Source organism: Callorhinchus milii, unplaced genomic scaffold (assembly GCF_018977255.1).
Source record: "Callorhinchus milii isolate IMCB2004 unplaced genomic scaffold, IMCB_Cmil_1.0 Scaffold1, whole genome shotgun sequence".
NCBI lineage: Eukaryota > Metazoa > Chordata > Chondrichthyes > Chimaeriformes > Callorhinchidae > Callorhinchus > Callorhinchus milii.
In genome coordinates, this window is record NW_024704742.1 from 109,337,463 (window position 1) to 109,351,248 (window position 13,786).

Genomic DNA, 13,786 nt, shown 5'->3' on the forward strand with positions numbered 1-13,786 from the left:
GAACTGTACCTAAACTTGGTGTGTTGACACACTGTGCCCCTGCTAATCACATTTGCAAGTCCTTGCTGATGCTGATTAACTCCTCCATCTGAGATTTAAGAATGAATTGACTGTGTGTTTTGTGGGCAAAATGGGGCAGTGAATTGCGCGCAGCAGTGGCCGACAAAACATTCGTGGATTGAGTGACCAAATTTTTTTTGGGAGGGATTATGACTCCTGGAAAGCGATCTAAGGTTCCACGCCCTCCCCCACCACCCCCACCGAGCACCATGTCATCAGGTTGGGCTATGAATATTTTCAGCGGGCTATTAAATCTGGTATCAAGGGAGAGATTTTTGAAACCTCCGAATAGCACTGTTAAGATAATGTGTGACTATAATAAGAAATGGTGTGTGAGTATAATAGAAAATTATAGTAAAACTTAGATTTCATAAAGCATCTTACTGCATTGTTGAAACATCTCAAAGAGAGTGTGACAGAGGAATAAACTTCCAACTTCCGTGAAGGTACATTGCAGCCAAATTCGAGGTCTGGATGAAGAGAGAAAAAAATAAGAAGAATTTGGTTACTCAATCCACGACTGTTTGTAGGACACTGCTGTGCGTAATTGGCTGCCATGTTTTACCCACAAAATATACGGTCAATTCACTTTACAGTATATTCTGTGAAGCACTCTGAGATGACTCAAAGACACAATAAGGAGTTATATCAAATGCAGGGATTATTATTTTTAAAAATGGCTTTCTATGGTTATTGGCGTTCAATGTATGTGTAAAGCAGCGTGTTTTTTGTGACTCATTTTAAAAAAAAGTGCTTCAATCAAGAACTGGACACCAATCAGACTGGTATGGAGTTCGAGCCCTAACTGCTAATTGAGCATAACATGGTAATGAGCACCAGACTACAGCTGGGTGCTGGAGAGAAGGAGACAAGTCGGGAGAAGATGGTTATAAAAAGATGGTGCAAGTTTGTTTTCTGGGTGCATAATAATAATTCCTCCAAAAAAACAAAAACAATAATAAATTGGTCATTTTCAATCCGCGACTGTTTGTGGGACACTGCTGTGCGCAATTGGCTGCCGCGTTTCGCCCACAAATATACGGTCAGTTCACTTTACAGTCTATTCTGTGAAGCTCTTTGAGACGTCGAGAAGACATGAAAAGCGCTATATCAAATGCAAGGATTATTATTATTATATTGTATAGTGATTCTTTCCAGGGATGTTTCCAGTGAGTTGGGTGGGAGAGAAGCTGGGTGGGGAAGGGAACGATGATCGAAACTGTTGTCAAAGAGGTAGGTCTTGAAATATGGCTTGATTAAGGTGAGGGAGGGAGAACATTTTTGGGACTCGGGAGAGAGTTCCAAACAACAACAAACGACACTTGTATAGCGCCCTTCACGTTGGAAAGATGTCCCAGAGCGCTGGACAGTCTGGGGTTTTGGACCCGAGCTGCGAGTTGGGGTCACGAGAGGAGGAGGGCAGTGGGGGTGGGGCTGGGAAGGTGGCCTAAGGAACGGTCAAAGAGGAAGGTCTTTAGACGGAACTTGAAAGAGGCAAGAGAGGGGCTGAGCTGGAGGGATTGCGGGATAGTTCCAGAGTGTGGGGGCAGAGATGCTGAATGCCCAACCACCAGTGGTGGGGCAGGAAGTGCGGGGGACCTGAAGCAGGCCAGTGTCCACAGAGCAGAGGGAGCGGACAGGCTGTTAATATAAGGTTAGGAGGTCGGAGAGATAGGGAGGAGCAAGACCATGGATGACCTTGAAGGTGAGAATGAGGGTTTTGTACTCGATTCTCTGCAGGATAGGGAGCCAGTGAAGCCAGGCAAGAACGAGGGTGATTGGTTCGCGGAGCCTGGTACGGGAGAGGACACAAGCTGCAAAGTTTTTAATAATCTGCATCTTGTGGAGGGAAGAGTTGGGAAGTCCAGCGAGCAAGCAGTTGGGATAGTCAAGCCAGGACATGATGAAAGCGTGGATCAGGGTCTCCACGGCCTGTGGTGAGAGGCAGTGGCGGAGGCGGGCAATGTTGCAGAGGTGTGGAAAGGCGAAACAGATCATGGCATGAATGTGGGGTTTGAAGGATAGCTGAGGGTCAAACGGGACACTGAGGTTTCGTATTGGCTCAGTGAGGTGAATGGTGATAGTGTCAGCAGCTGAGGTGAGGAGGTGCTGCCAGGAGCCAAGCAGGAGGGCCTCTGTCTTGCCAACATTGAGCTGGAGGAACAAAACCCAAAATACTGCAGATGTTGGAAATCTGAAAACAAAAACAGAAGTCACTGGGAACACTCAACAGGTCAGGCAGCATCTATGGAGAAAGGAAAGTGAGTCAACATTTCCGGTCCACTACTCTTCGTCAGAACTGGGGCATGTTGGGAGGACATGTTGGGAGGACATGCCCCAGTTCTGATGAAGAATCGTGGACCTGAAACGTTGACTCGCTTTCTTTTCTCCATAAATCCTGCCTCACCTGCTGAGTGTTCCCAACGACTTCTGTTTTTGTTTCAGATTTCCAGCATCTACAGTATTTTGTGGCGGGGTTTTCCATTAGAAGTGCTCCACAGTTGTACTTTTTTTTAAAGTTTATTAATTATATTTATTTACAGAGCTCCCCCACATAGTCCAGTAAACCTCCCAGTGAGTGTTCCCAGTGACTTCTGTTTCTGTTTTGAACTGGAGGAATTGGCTCTCATCCGGGACCTGATGTCAGAAAGACAATTTGCCAGGACGTCAACTGTCCTGGAGTCGAGGATGGAGGCGGCGAGATAAGAGTTGGGTGTCATCCGCACACATGTGGAAATGTGGAACAGACAGGACAGGGGACATGAAACAGTGTTTGCTGAATGAAGGCAGCAGCCTGGTTAGTGTGGTTGAAGGAGGTTGCAGAGGGTAGTTGTGGTGAGACTGTCTGTGGAGGGATTTGAGGGATAATGATAATAATTATCCTTACATTTGATATGGCGCATTTCATGTCAGGAGGATGTCTTAAACACTTCACAAGATATAAGGGAAAGTGTAGTGACTGTATATTTTGTAGGGCCAATGTCTTTAACAAATCCTAAAAAATGTTTTATGGTAGCAAGGTTATATTTTTTGAATGAAGTACATCAGCAATGAACAGTTGTACACTGATTCAGATAGAAAGTGGAATAAGGTGTATGAAGTAAAAACTGATTCCGAAAGTGTAAACTGGTGATTTTTGCTCGGTGCGCTTTATGCGCACACTTAGTGTATCCTGAAAGAAAAAGTACGGCTGCAGCCACCCCACCTTCTCATCTCAAGCAGGTTGTTTTCCCTGAGAGAGGACGAGAGCCTTTTTTTCTTCAGCCTGTGTATATTTTGAAGGAGAATTTAATGGTGGCAGACGTATGGCTCCAGGAGGCAGGATGAACAAAGACAGCCTCTTTTGATAAGAGGGTGTCAAAAGTGTTTAAGAAGGCCTGAAGGAATGCAAATGTGAAACAAAGGAAAAACCAGCATGAGCTGGTCAGTAGTTTCTGTGAAACCATTGGTGATACCTGGTCAGGGGCTGGCATGAGAGTGCACGATAAAAGTGTAATAATACCCAATACATCGATAGGAGAGCAAGAGACCGCCACAGGAGGAGAAGGGCAAGGATTGACGTATCTAAGCGGTCACCATCTCTCCCGGTGGAAGGATTTAATCACCTTTGAATCCGAACTATGCATCTCGGTTGTATGTATAACAGCTTATCAATGTCACTTTGATTGTATTAAAATACTAATATCGTGCTGAGGAATGCTGGTCAGCCTTGTTATATTGCATTGTGAAGAACTCAAAAACTTACAAAAGAGACTGATAGCATTTTTCTATCAGTAACAGAAACATCTATCAATTATTATAAAGGCAGTTTCTGCATCAAACTGGCTCGTGGGGAACAGCAAATGTTGATTTGACCACAATGGTTCAATAATTCTGCAGAAGACATTAACAAATGAATTGTAGCATAAAGTCCACATAAATAATGCATTTATCAGCAGGGACTTGAGCTACATTCAGTGCACTTACTATATCAGATGAGCCAATTAAGTGCTTTTTGCAATCATCATCACTCTTCAAGAATATTCTTATCCAGAGATGCTCTAACTGAAATGTTAGCAATGAAGTGTGCAGCTTCTGGTATAACACTTTAGTTACAGTTAATTGTATCAAGAGTTTGAAAATACTGTGAAATAGAATGGGTGATATTTGACCAGGGCCTAATGCATGCCCGTTCCAACACTAAAATTCCTTTGTGAAATGTCATTTCTGGCATTTCTGTATGTGAGTGTAAAATGCAAAATCGCATGATACAATACAATACAAAATTACATTTGTAAAGCACCTTTCACGTCGGGAGGGCGTCTCCTGCTTGGGAATTTTTTTGTTAATAAAACATTCAAAATATGTTTTGACTTCCTATTGTATCTTGCCTTCCTTAACACGTTAACTTTGAAGTAATGTTGACATGTTAGGCAATGAAGCTAACTATAAAGATGTGTACAAACCTTATTTTTGGTAAAAGCAGTGAAGCGGGCACAAGGGATAGATTTGCCACACCAACACAACGATTGCTATTTTCACTTAATGTGAGCAATTCTGTGAGGGGAGTTGCTGTTAGCAACATCGCTGTTGTTGGAAATCCTAAACAATATATTGCAAAGACATTAATTCGACATAAATAAGTGATCTCAGCCATGCAGATATAGGAAGTGTTGAGCAGTCAGGAGCTTCCTCACAGGGAAGTCATCCCAGGACTTGTGCACCACCCAATGTTCAGTTGTAAAATGGCACACACATTCTGGGAGGTCTGAGAAAATAACAACAACAAATTGCCTTTATATAACACCTTTTATGTCAGGGGGATGTCCCAACGTGCTGGAAAAGCTGTTTAAGGAGCTAGCTAGGTGTACTTGCTGGGAATGCAAAGAAAAGAAACCGAGACAAAAGGATATTAGGGAAAAAATATTTAAAATGAGTGGAATACTTCTGAAATGTAATATGGTATCATCACCCAGGATATGTTTAAAAATGGACCTTTCATTGATAAGTGCTCCAGGACCCTAGACCACATGAAAGGTGCTGCATAAATGCGAGTTGTTGTTGTGTTTCATGCAAGATAGTGTATTGGAGTGCTGAAAGTATTCACTTGCTCATTTAAAATTAATATTGTTAACCTTGAACTTTCTCTTCTGCTGTTTCAGGTACCAGTGATCCATATGTGAAGTTCAAAATAGCAGGAAAAGAGGTTTTCAGGAGCAAAACCATTCACAAGAACCTCAACCCAGTGTGGAATGAGGAAACCACTCTTCTAATTGAAAACATTGCAGAGCCCTTGTACGTAAAGGTAGGGAACATGCAAAGGTTTATTATTCTCAACTCAGCAGTAGAGTCCCTGAGTACCTCACGACTTCCCTCTCTCCCTTGCTCAGCATCCAACCTCATCCCTATGAAGCGCTCAGAGATGTTACCCCTCCGTGAAGGGCACGAGATAAATACAAGTTGTTGTAATACAATGGAATCTCTTATTGGAGCAATGCTCGACTTCAAAACTGTTCACTTCAGTCCCACCGAACAACTTACTGAATATTTGTTATATTGCACTATATTTTAACCCTTTTTACTCAATGTATGTTACACTACAGAAATCAGCAGTAATACGTGCATCCACGTTAAGTAACACATTTTAGTCCCCATTAAAAACCACTACTGATGTGCGAGCTCCATCTGCTGGTTATATTAGGTGTTACACTGCAATGTGTACCACATCCAGCTCATTTGATCTGTTGACACCAGATGTAATTATGTTTATGCTCTTAAAGTTCTATCTTTTTATTAAATGTTTCATATGCTTTCTACTATTGTTTCGCGCACAAAATATACAGTCATTTCACTTTACAGTGTATTCTGTGAAGTGCTTTGAGACGTCTTGAAGACGTGATAAGGCGCTATATCAAATGCAAGGATTATTATTGTTGTTATTATTTATATTACTAATAATAACCTTATACAATAAATGATTGATGTGTGTCAGCCTGACTTAGCTTGTGGTGCTCTCACAACTGCATCAGTAGATTATTAGTATAATAATAATAGATAATAATCCCTGCATTTTATAGAGAGCACTTTATCATGTCTTGAATTCTCGAAGATCTTCACAGGATTTACTGTAAAGTGTAAATACTGACTGTATTTGTAGGATGTGGGCTTATAGGAACAGACGGTGGTCATGAGGGTCTTCAGTTATGGTGAGAGTTTGAGAAGTTGGGTCTATTTATCATTGGAGCAGAGAAGGTTGAGAGAGGACCACCTGGTAGAGATGTACAAAATTATTCAAAATGATTCACTGTCCCGAGCGGTCGGTCGATCAGTCGGTCGCTGACCAGAGCGACTGGTCACTGGTCTGGAACGTAGCCTATTATGAAGACACAATGACGATGAGGGGTCCGGGGCCAATCACCACAAGGCCCTCACTGGCTCAGAGCCCTGTGTGGGTTTAAACCTCAGCGGTCGGCTCCGTGTGATTCTGAATCAGTTACGTTGAGCCGCCGGCCGGTGAGTTACTCCCCCGGTGATCGGGTCCCACCTCCTCCAGCCGCATCTCGAAATGTACTCGATCGTCCGCGCCTTCGCACTCGGCTCCCACCCCCCTGTCCGGTATCATTAAACCCCCTTGAAGTGTAATCCTGATGTGAATCGTGCTGTATATAAATTGTATTGTATTATATTGTACTGTATTACAGACCTATCAGGGTTTGGTGCGATGCTCAGAGCCAGTGGGTCCGATAGTGCGTCCTATATTTACAAATAGATGGATATTCTCCCTAAAAGGAAGAAGAATGTTTGGGAGAGACACATTCAATCCAACACTAACATATTTGTAAAACTTTAAAGAAAGGTTATACAAACGGGAGAAAACTCCAGCCTCAACCGAAAGCTCTTCCTTCTTTAATTAACTGTGTGTTTGCTCCACTTGTGGTGAATGATTGATTAATGGACTCATAAATTAGAGAAATGGGAGCATCCCTGCTATGTGGGCTGAGTTGAAACAGGCCTCACTTTACCATATACTGCACAATACCACAAGGAAATCATTCAAAGTCTGTTGCTTCAGATCAAATTTGGAGGCAATGTCCTTTTTCATTTCAGGATTTTTTGCCTTACAAAATTGGAGAATCTGGTACTTCTCCAGATGTAGGACATCAGTCCTCTTGCCAGTCCACTCAGTATAAATTAGGGGCTGTTATCACAGTACTTTTCTCCTCAATGACTAAGTACAATCCAGAGTCATTGGGTCTATCACAGGCCAATTCTTTTACAGATGCACCAAAACACTCAAGTTGTTAGTGGTTGGTGTGTAACAAACTTCATATTTTATTGGATGCATGCACTCTATCACATATTGTGGAATTTACATATAATTTCCTTTTGTCTCCATGTGTTCATGTGAAATGTTCAGAAACTGAAAATAGGATTTTAAAAATTCAAAAAAAAATTTTTTAAAAAATATTTTATATGTTATATATTTTTAATATTCTTATTATCAAGTTTTGGTTGTTTACCTCAACATTACTTTTCTGCTATGACTTCTCTCCTGCAGGTCTATGATTATGACTTTGGTTTACAAGATGACTTCATGGGATCAGCCTATCTGGATCTAAGCAAACTGGAATTGAAAAGGTATTTGCTATTAGAGCTGGGTTATGCATTTTAATCTCTCATTGATATAAGCTCCAGTTTTTCATCAGCCCTCAGTATAAGATAGTGGATGAAGTTTGTGCAGTTGATGTAATTTATATGGATTTTCAAAAAGCATTTGATAAAGTGCCACATAAGATACTTGTAAGCAAAATAGAAGCCCACAATATTAAAGGGACAGTGGCAGCATGGATACAGAACTGGCTGGGAGACAGAAAGCAGAGAGTAGTAGTAAACAGTGAGAAGGATAGTAGCAGACTGCAAGGGGACATAGACAGACCGGTAAAATGGGCAGACACATGGCAGATGAAGTTTATCTGGTTTCCTCCTCTTCACCCTCTATATGCTCCCCCTTGGTGATATCATCCACAGACATGGGGTAAATTTCCACATGTATGCGGATGATACCCAACTCTACCTCTCTGCCTCCACCCTGAACTCCAGAACTACTGGCGTCCTGATTGTCTGCCTGTCCGACATCAAGTCCTGGCCGAGGGCCAACTTTCTCCAACTCACCGTCAGCAAGACCAAGGCCCCTCTAATTGGCTCGCGCCAGCGACTCCGCACCTCAGGCGCTGGCAGCATCAGCCTCCATGGCTGCACCCTCAACCTCACTAAGCCAGTCAGGAACCTGGGAATCTTGTTTGAACTGAACTGTCCTTTCTCCCCCACATGCGCGCCATGACCAGCACTGCCCACCACCACCTCCACAATATTGCCAGACTCCGCCACTGCCTCACCCCTCAGGCTGCCGAAACCCTCACCCACTCGTTCGTCACATCAAGGCTCGATTACGGGAACTCCCTCCTCATCGGCCTCCCCAACTCTTCCCTTCACAAGCTGCAGGTCATCCAAAACTCTGCAGCTCGTGTACTCTCACGCACCAGGCTCCGTGACCCCATCACTCCCACCCTCGCCTGACCTCACTGCCTCTCCATACCCCAGAAGATCGAGTTCAAGATCCTCGTCCTCAACTTTAAGGCCATCCTTGGCCTTACCCCCTCCTACCTCTCTGACCTGCTGACTCCCTACCAACCTGCCCGCTCCCTCCGTTCATTGGCTCCGGCCTACTCCATGTCTCCCGCCCGACCCGCCTTACTCTGGAACTCCATCCCATGGTCCCTTCTCCTCGCTTCTTCCCTTGCCTCCTTGAAGACCTCTCAAGACCGTTCTCTTCGACCGTGCCTTTGATCTCCCTCCGACCTCTCCGCCTTCCCTCACCCCTTCACCACCCCTCCCTCATGCTCAAGCCCCGACACCTGACTGTTCAGCGCTTTGGGACGTCCTCTCGACGTGAAAGGCGCTCTATAAATGTAATTTTGTTGTTGTTGTTAATGTAGAGAAATGTGAAGTGATGCATTTTGGGAAGAAGAATGAGGAGAGGCAATATACACCAACAACAACAAGATTGCATTTATAGAGCGCCTTTCACGTCGGGAGGACATCCCACGGCGCTGTACAGTTGGGTCAGGACCCGAGCAGGGGGGAACTGGTCAGGGTGAGGGGAGGGAAGGGAGGGAGCGAGGAGGGGGTAGAGAGTCGAGAGGGGAGCTGAAGGCTCGGTCAAAGAGAAAGGTCTTGAGACCGGCCTTGAAAGAGGAAAGGGAGGAGGCGGCGAAGGCACTGGGGGATAGAGTTCCAGAGCCTCGGGTCTGAGAGGCTGAAGGCCCGACCACCGATGGTAGGGCGGTTAGGGCGGGGGATGTGGAGCAGACCGGAGCCAGAGGAACGGAGGGTAAGTAGGGGGATAGTAGGTCGGAGAGGTAGGAGGGAGCAAGGCCGTGAATGGCCTTGTAGGTGAGGATGAGCATCTTGAATGGGGATGGGGAGCCAGTGGAGGTGAGCGAGGGTGGGAGTGATGTGGTCGCGAAGCCTGGTGCGGGACAGTACACGAGCTGCAGAGTTCTGAATGACCTGCAGCTTGTGGAGGGAGGTGCCGGGAAGGCCGGCGAGGAGAGAGTTCCCATAGTCCAGCCTTGAGGTGATAAAGGCGTGGACCAGAGTTTCAGCAGCGTGAGGGGTGAGGTAGTGCCGTAGTCTGGCGACATTCCGGAGGTGATGGAAGGCGGTGCCAGTTGTGGCGCGGATATGAGGGAGAAAGGACAGCTCAGGGTCGAACAGAACGCCGAGGTTCCTGACTGCCTTTGAGAGGTGCAGAGTGCAGCCTTAGATGCTGATGCTGTCAGCGCCCGAGGTACGGAAGCGCTGACGCGAGTCAATCAGGAGGGCCTCAGTTTTTCGCACGTTGAGCTGAAGAAAGTTGTCTCTCGTCCAGGACTCAATGTCAGACAGACAGGCTGTCAGGACATCGGTGGTCGTGGAGTTGAGGGTAGAAGAGGAAAGGTAGAGTTGGGTGTCAGCCGCATACATGTGGAAGTTAACCCCATGTCTGTGGATGATGTCACCAGGGGGAGCATATAGAGGGTGAAGAGGAGGGGACCGAGGACAGAGCCCTGAGGGACACCGCACAAGACAGTGCGGGGGCTGGAGGAAAAGCCGTTTGCAGAGACAAAATGAAGACGGTGGGAGAGGTACGACCTAAACCATTCAAGGACAGGGCCTTGAAGGTTGAGGTGGGAGGACATGCGGTGGAGGAGGATAGAGTAGTCGACCGTATCGAATGCGGCCAATAGGTCGAGGAGGACAAGGAGGCAGAGGGAGCCCTGGTCACAGATGGTCAAGATGTCATTGGTGACCTTGACCAGGGCGGTTTCTGTGCTATGGGCAGCACAGAATCCCGACTGGAGGGGTTCGAAAAGTGAGTGGGTGGAGAGGAAAGAGCGCAGCTGGGAGGCGACGACTCTTTCGAGAACCTTGGACAGGAAGGGGAGGTTGGAGATGGGCCGGTAGCTTGATAGTTGAGACTCATCAAGGGAGGGTTTTTCAATATGGGAGTGATGGTGGCAGTTTTGAGGGAATGGGAACAGAGCCAGAGGAGAGGGACAGGTTAATGGTGTCTGTGAGAAGTGGCAAGGAGGTGGAGCTGGGAGATAAGGAGTGGAGTGGGGTCCAGGGAGCAGGTGGTGGGTTTCAAGGACAGGATGAGTTTGGTGACAGAGGGTGGGGAAACGGGTTTGAAGGTGTGTAGGGGAGGATGGGTAGGAGTCGGAGTGTGGGAGGGAAGGGGTGGGAGGTGGGTGGAAGTTGGAGGGGGAGTGACCGCGGAGCGGATTCCCTTGATTTTGGATTCAAGGAAATCCAGCATCTCCTTGCAGTGAAGGTTGGAGGAGATGACCTGCGCGGGGTGGCGGGGGGGACGGATGAGTCGGGATGTGTAGGAGAACAGAAGCGTCGGGTTGTTCTTCGCCTCCAGGATTATCCTGGAGTAGAAGGACGACTTGGCCGAGTGGAGCGGTAGATTTTGAGGAGGTCCAGCCAGATTTGCCGGTGGACCGTTAGGCCAGATTTGAGGCAGGTGCGTTCAGCGGCCCGCACCTGGCTCTTCAGTGAGCGGAGGTGGGTGGTGAACCAGGGGGAGGAGCGAGAATAAGAGACAGTACGGGAGGTGATGGGGGCAAGAGTGTCGAGTGTGGAGGAGAGGGTGTTGTGGAGGAGGGTGAGAGCAGAAGAGGGGTCAGTGAAGGATGAAGGCCAGAGGGAGAGGAGTTCAGAGGACTCCAAGGCAGCGGTTAGGGATTGAGGGGGTAACTTCTTTCAGGGGCGGTAGAAGATGGTGGTGGGTCTGGTGGAGGTAGGGAGGGGTGTGGACATGGTGAAGGAGATGAAGTGGTGATCAGAGACGGCCGTGTCGGTAATGGTGACATCTGAGACACTGAGGCCCCGAGTGATCACCAAATCGAGTGGGTGGCCGTGAATGTGAGTGGCGGAGTTGATATGGAGGGAGAGGTTGAGCGAGGAGTGGAGGGAGGAGAAGTCCGAGGAGATGGAGCAGGAGGGGGTGAAGTGCAGGTTGAAGTCGCCCAGGATGATGAGGCGATCAGAGCAGAGGCAGAGAGATGTTAGGAGGGTAGAAATATCGGAGATGAAGGTGGTAGAGGAGGAGAATTTTGATTGAGAGATGGGAGGGGTGGGAGAGGGTGAGGTGCTCAAAAGAGGGGAAAGAGCCAGAGGAGTAGGGGGATAGGGCAAGTGGTGTCCTTGAGATAAGGGCTACACCACCGCCACGGCGGTTGGGGTGAGGGATGTGGTGAGAGGTGTAGCCGGGTGGTGTGGCCTCCGTGAGGGGGAAGGTGTCGCCTGGGGTGAGCCAGGTTTCAGTTAAGGCCATGATGTCAACGCTCTCATCAAGGATGAGATCGTTGATGACCAGGGACGTATTACTGAGGGAGCGGACATTTTATAGTCCAATGTGGAGGGAGCGGTTGACAGAAGGGTGTGTGGGGAGGGAGGGGGGTCCAGGTTGTGAGGCAGGGGTGGGGGGAATGGGGATGAGGGAGGAGAGGTTGGCTCCCCGGGTCTGTGTCCGGGGTGGCTGGCGAGTGTGATGGGGAATGGGGCAGTCGGTGTGGCTGCTGCTGGACAGTTAACGCCGAGTGCCACGGTGAGCCCGGCGGAGGATTCCCAGGCTGGAACAGAGGGAGGTTGTGGGAGGATCAAGTGGGGATAGAAGGCGAGGGAGATGGAGAGAGAGGAGGACAGAGCGGGAGAGATGCAGAGGGTGAGGGTTTGGGGGGATGGAGGGGGTGAGGGGGTTCGGGTCAGAGCTGCAGCCATAGTGCGCACACGGGGACCGGGAGCGAGCGGTCAGGTGGGCGACATTAACCCATAGGCTGGGGCAGCCAACCCAACAGGAACATAGTGTTCCCTGGGGGGGGGCGCAGAGGATTTTTTTTTTTTTTGCGTGCGCAAACTCCTAAATGTGAACTATGATGTCAGTGGTTCCCCCGCTCCACCCCACCACCACCACCCCCTAGCTGAACTCCCTGCCGCCTCAAGCTTTATATTACCTGAAATATAAGCTGCCGGTACAATCTTAAAGGGGGTGAAGGAACAGAGAGACCTGGGGTTTCATATAAGTAAATCTTTGAAGGTGGCAGGACAGGTAGATAAAGCTGTTAAAAAGTGTACGGGATACTAGGCTTTATAACTTGGGGCATAGAATACAAAAGTCAGGAAGTTATGATGAACCTTTATAAAACACTGGTTAGGCCTCAGCTGGAGTACTGTGTTCATTTCTAAGCACCACACTTTAGGAAGGATGTCAAGGCATTGGAGAGGGTGCAAAGGAGATTTACCAGGATGGTACCAGGAATGAGGGACTCCAGTTATCAGGAGAAGCTAGAGAAGCGAGGATTATTCTCCCTGGAGCAGAGAAGGTTACGAGGAGAAAGAATAGAAGTTTTCAAAATTATGAGAGGATTCGATAGGGTAAGGGAAAACTATTTCCACTGGTGGGTGGGTGGGTAACTCGAGGGTACTGATTTAAAATAGTTGTTAAAAGAAACAGGGGAGGTGAGGAGACATTTTTTCACACAGCGAGTTGTTCGGATCTGGAATGCATTGCTTGAAAGGGTGGTGGAAGCCGATTCAATAACAACTTTTAAGAGGGAAGTAGATAATTATTTGGGGAGGACAAGTTTGCAGGGCTATGGGGAAAGAGCGGGAGAATGGGATTGATTTTGGTGGCTCTTTTTGATGCACCGAATGGCCTCATTCTGTTCTGTATAATTATGTGATTCTATGATGATAACAGAAAACTCTAGATATGAATATTTTAAGAGATGTTATTTGTGCAGGACAAGGGAATAGAGGAGTATGGAAGGAGGCTCATGTGGAGTATAAACACCAGCACAGATTAGTTGGTTAAATAGCTTGTTTCTAGCCTGTAGCATCTACGTATCGAATTCTAGCTAAAACTCTGTGAACTGGATGAGCTTCAGGCCCTAGTATGTCTCTGGGGACATTAAAAGGGTCTTGCATGTCAGTGGGATCCCATGTTGGTGGGACTCTGACCCCACCCCTGGCTAGTGAAGAAACACCACCCGCGCCCCCCCATAGTGAAGTGTTCCAAATGCAAGGATCATTGTTCCATGAGTGCAGCATCCAGACATCCATCCTCCCTGGAAACGTGTTCCATTCATTAATTACCTTCTGGGTAATGAAAAAATGTTTTGGGGTTTGCTGAAATTGC

General features: G+C 47.3%; 1 protein-coding gene across 3 annotated transcripts in view; it reads left to right on the forward strand.

The window, feature by feature from the left end:
* The window catches only part of mctp1a (multiple C2 domains, transmembrane 1a), a 251,498-nt gene that overhangs the window by 86,599 nt on the left and 151,113 nt on the right, over positions 1–13,786 (forward strand). For all 3 annotated transcript variants that reach the window (XM_007893071.2, XM_007893072.2, XM_007893073.2), the window contains exons 4-5: positions 5,202–5,344; positions 7,598–7,677. In XM_007893071.2, coding sequence (XP_007891262.1) covers positions 5,202–5,344; positions 7,598–7,677 — 223 coding nt within the window. The remainder of the gene's footprint in view (positions 1–5,201; positions 5,345–7,597; positions 7,678–13,786) is intronic.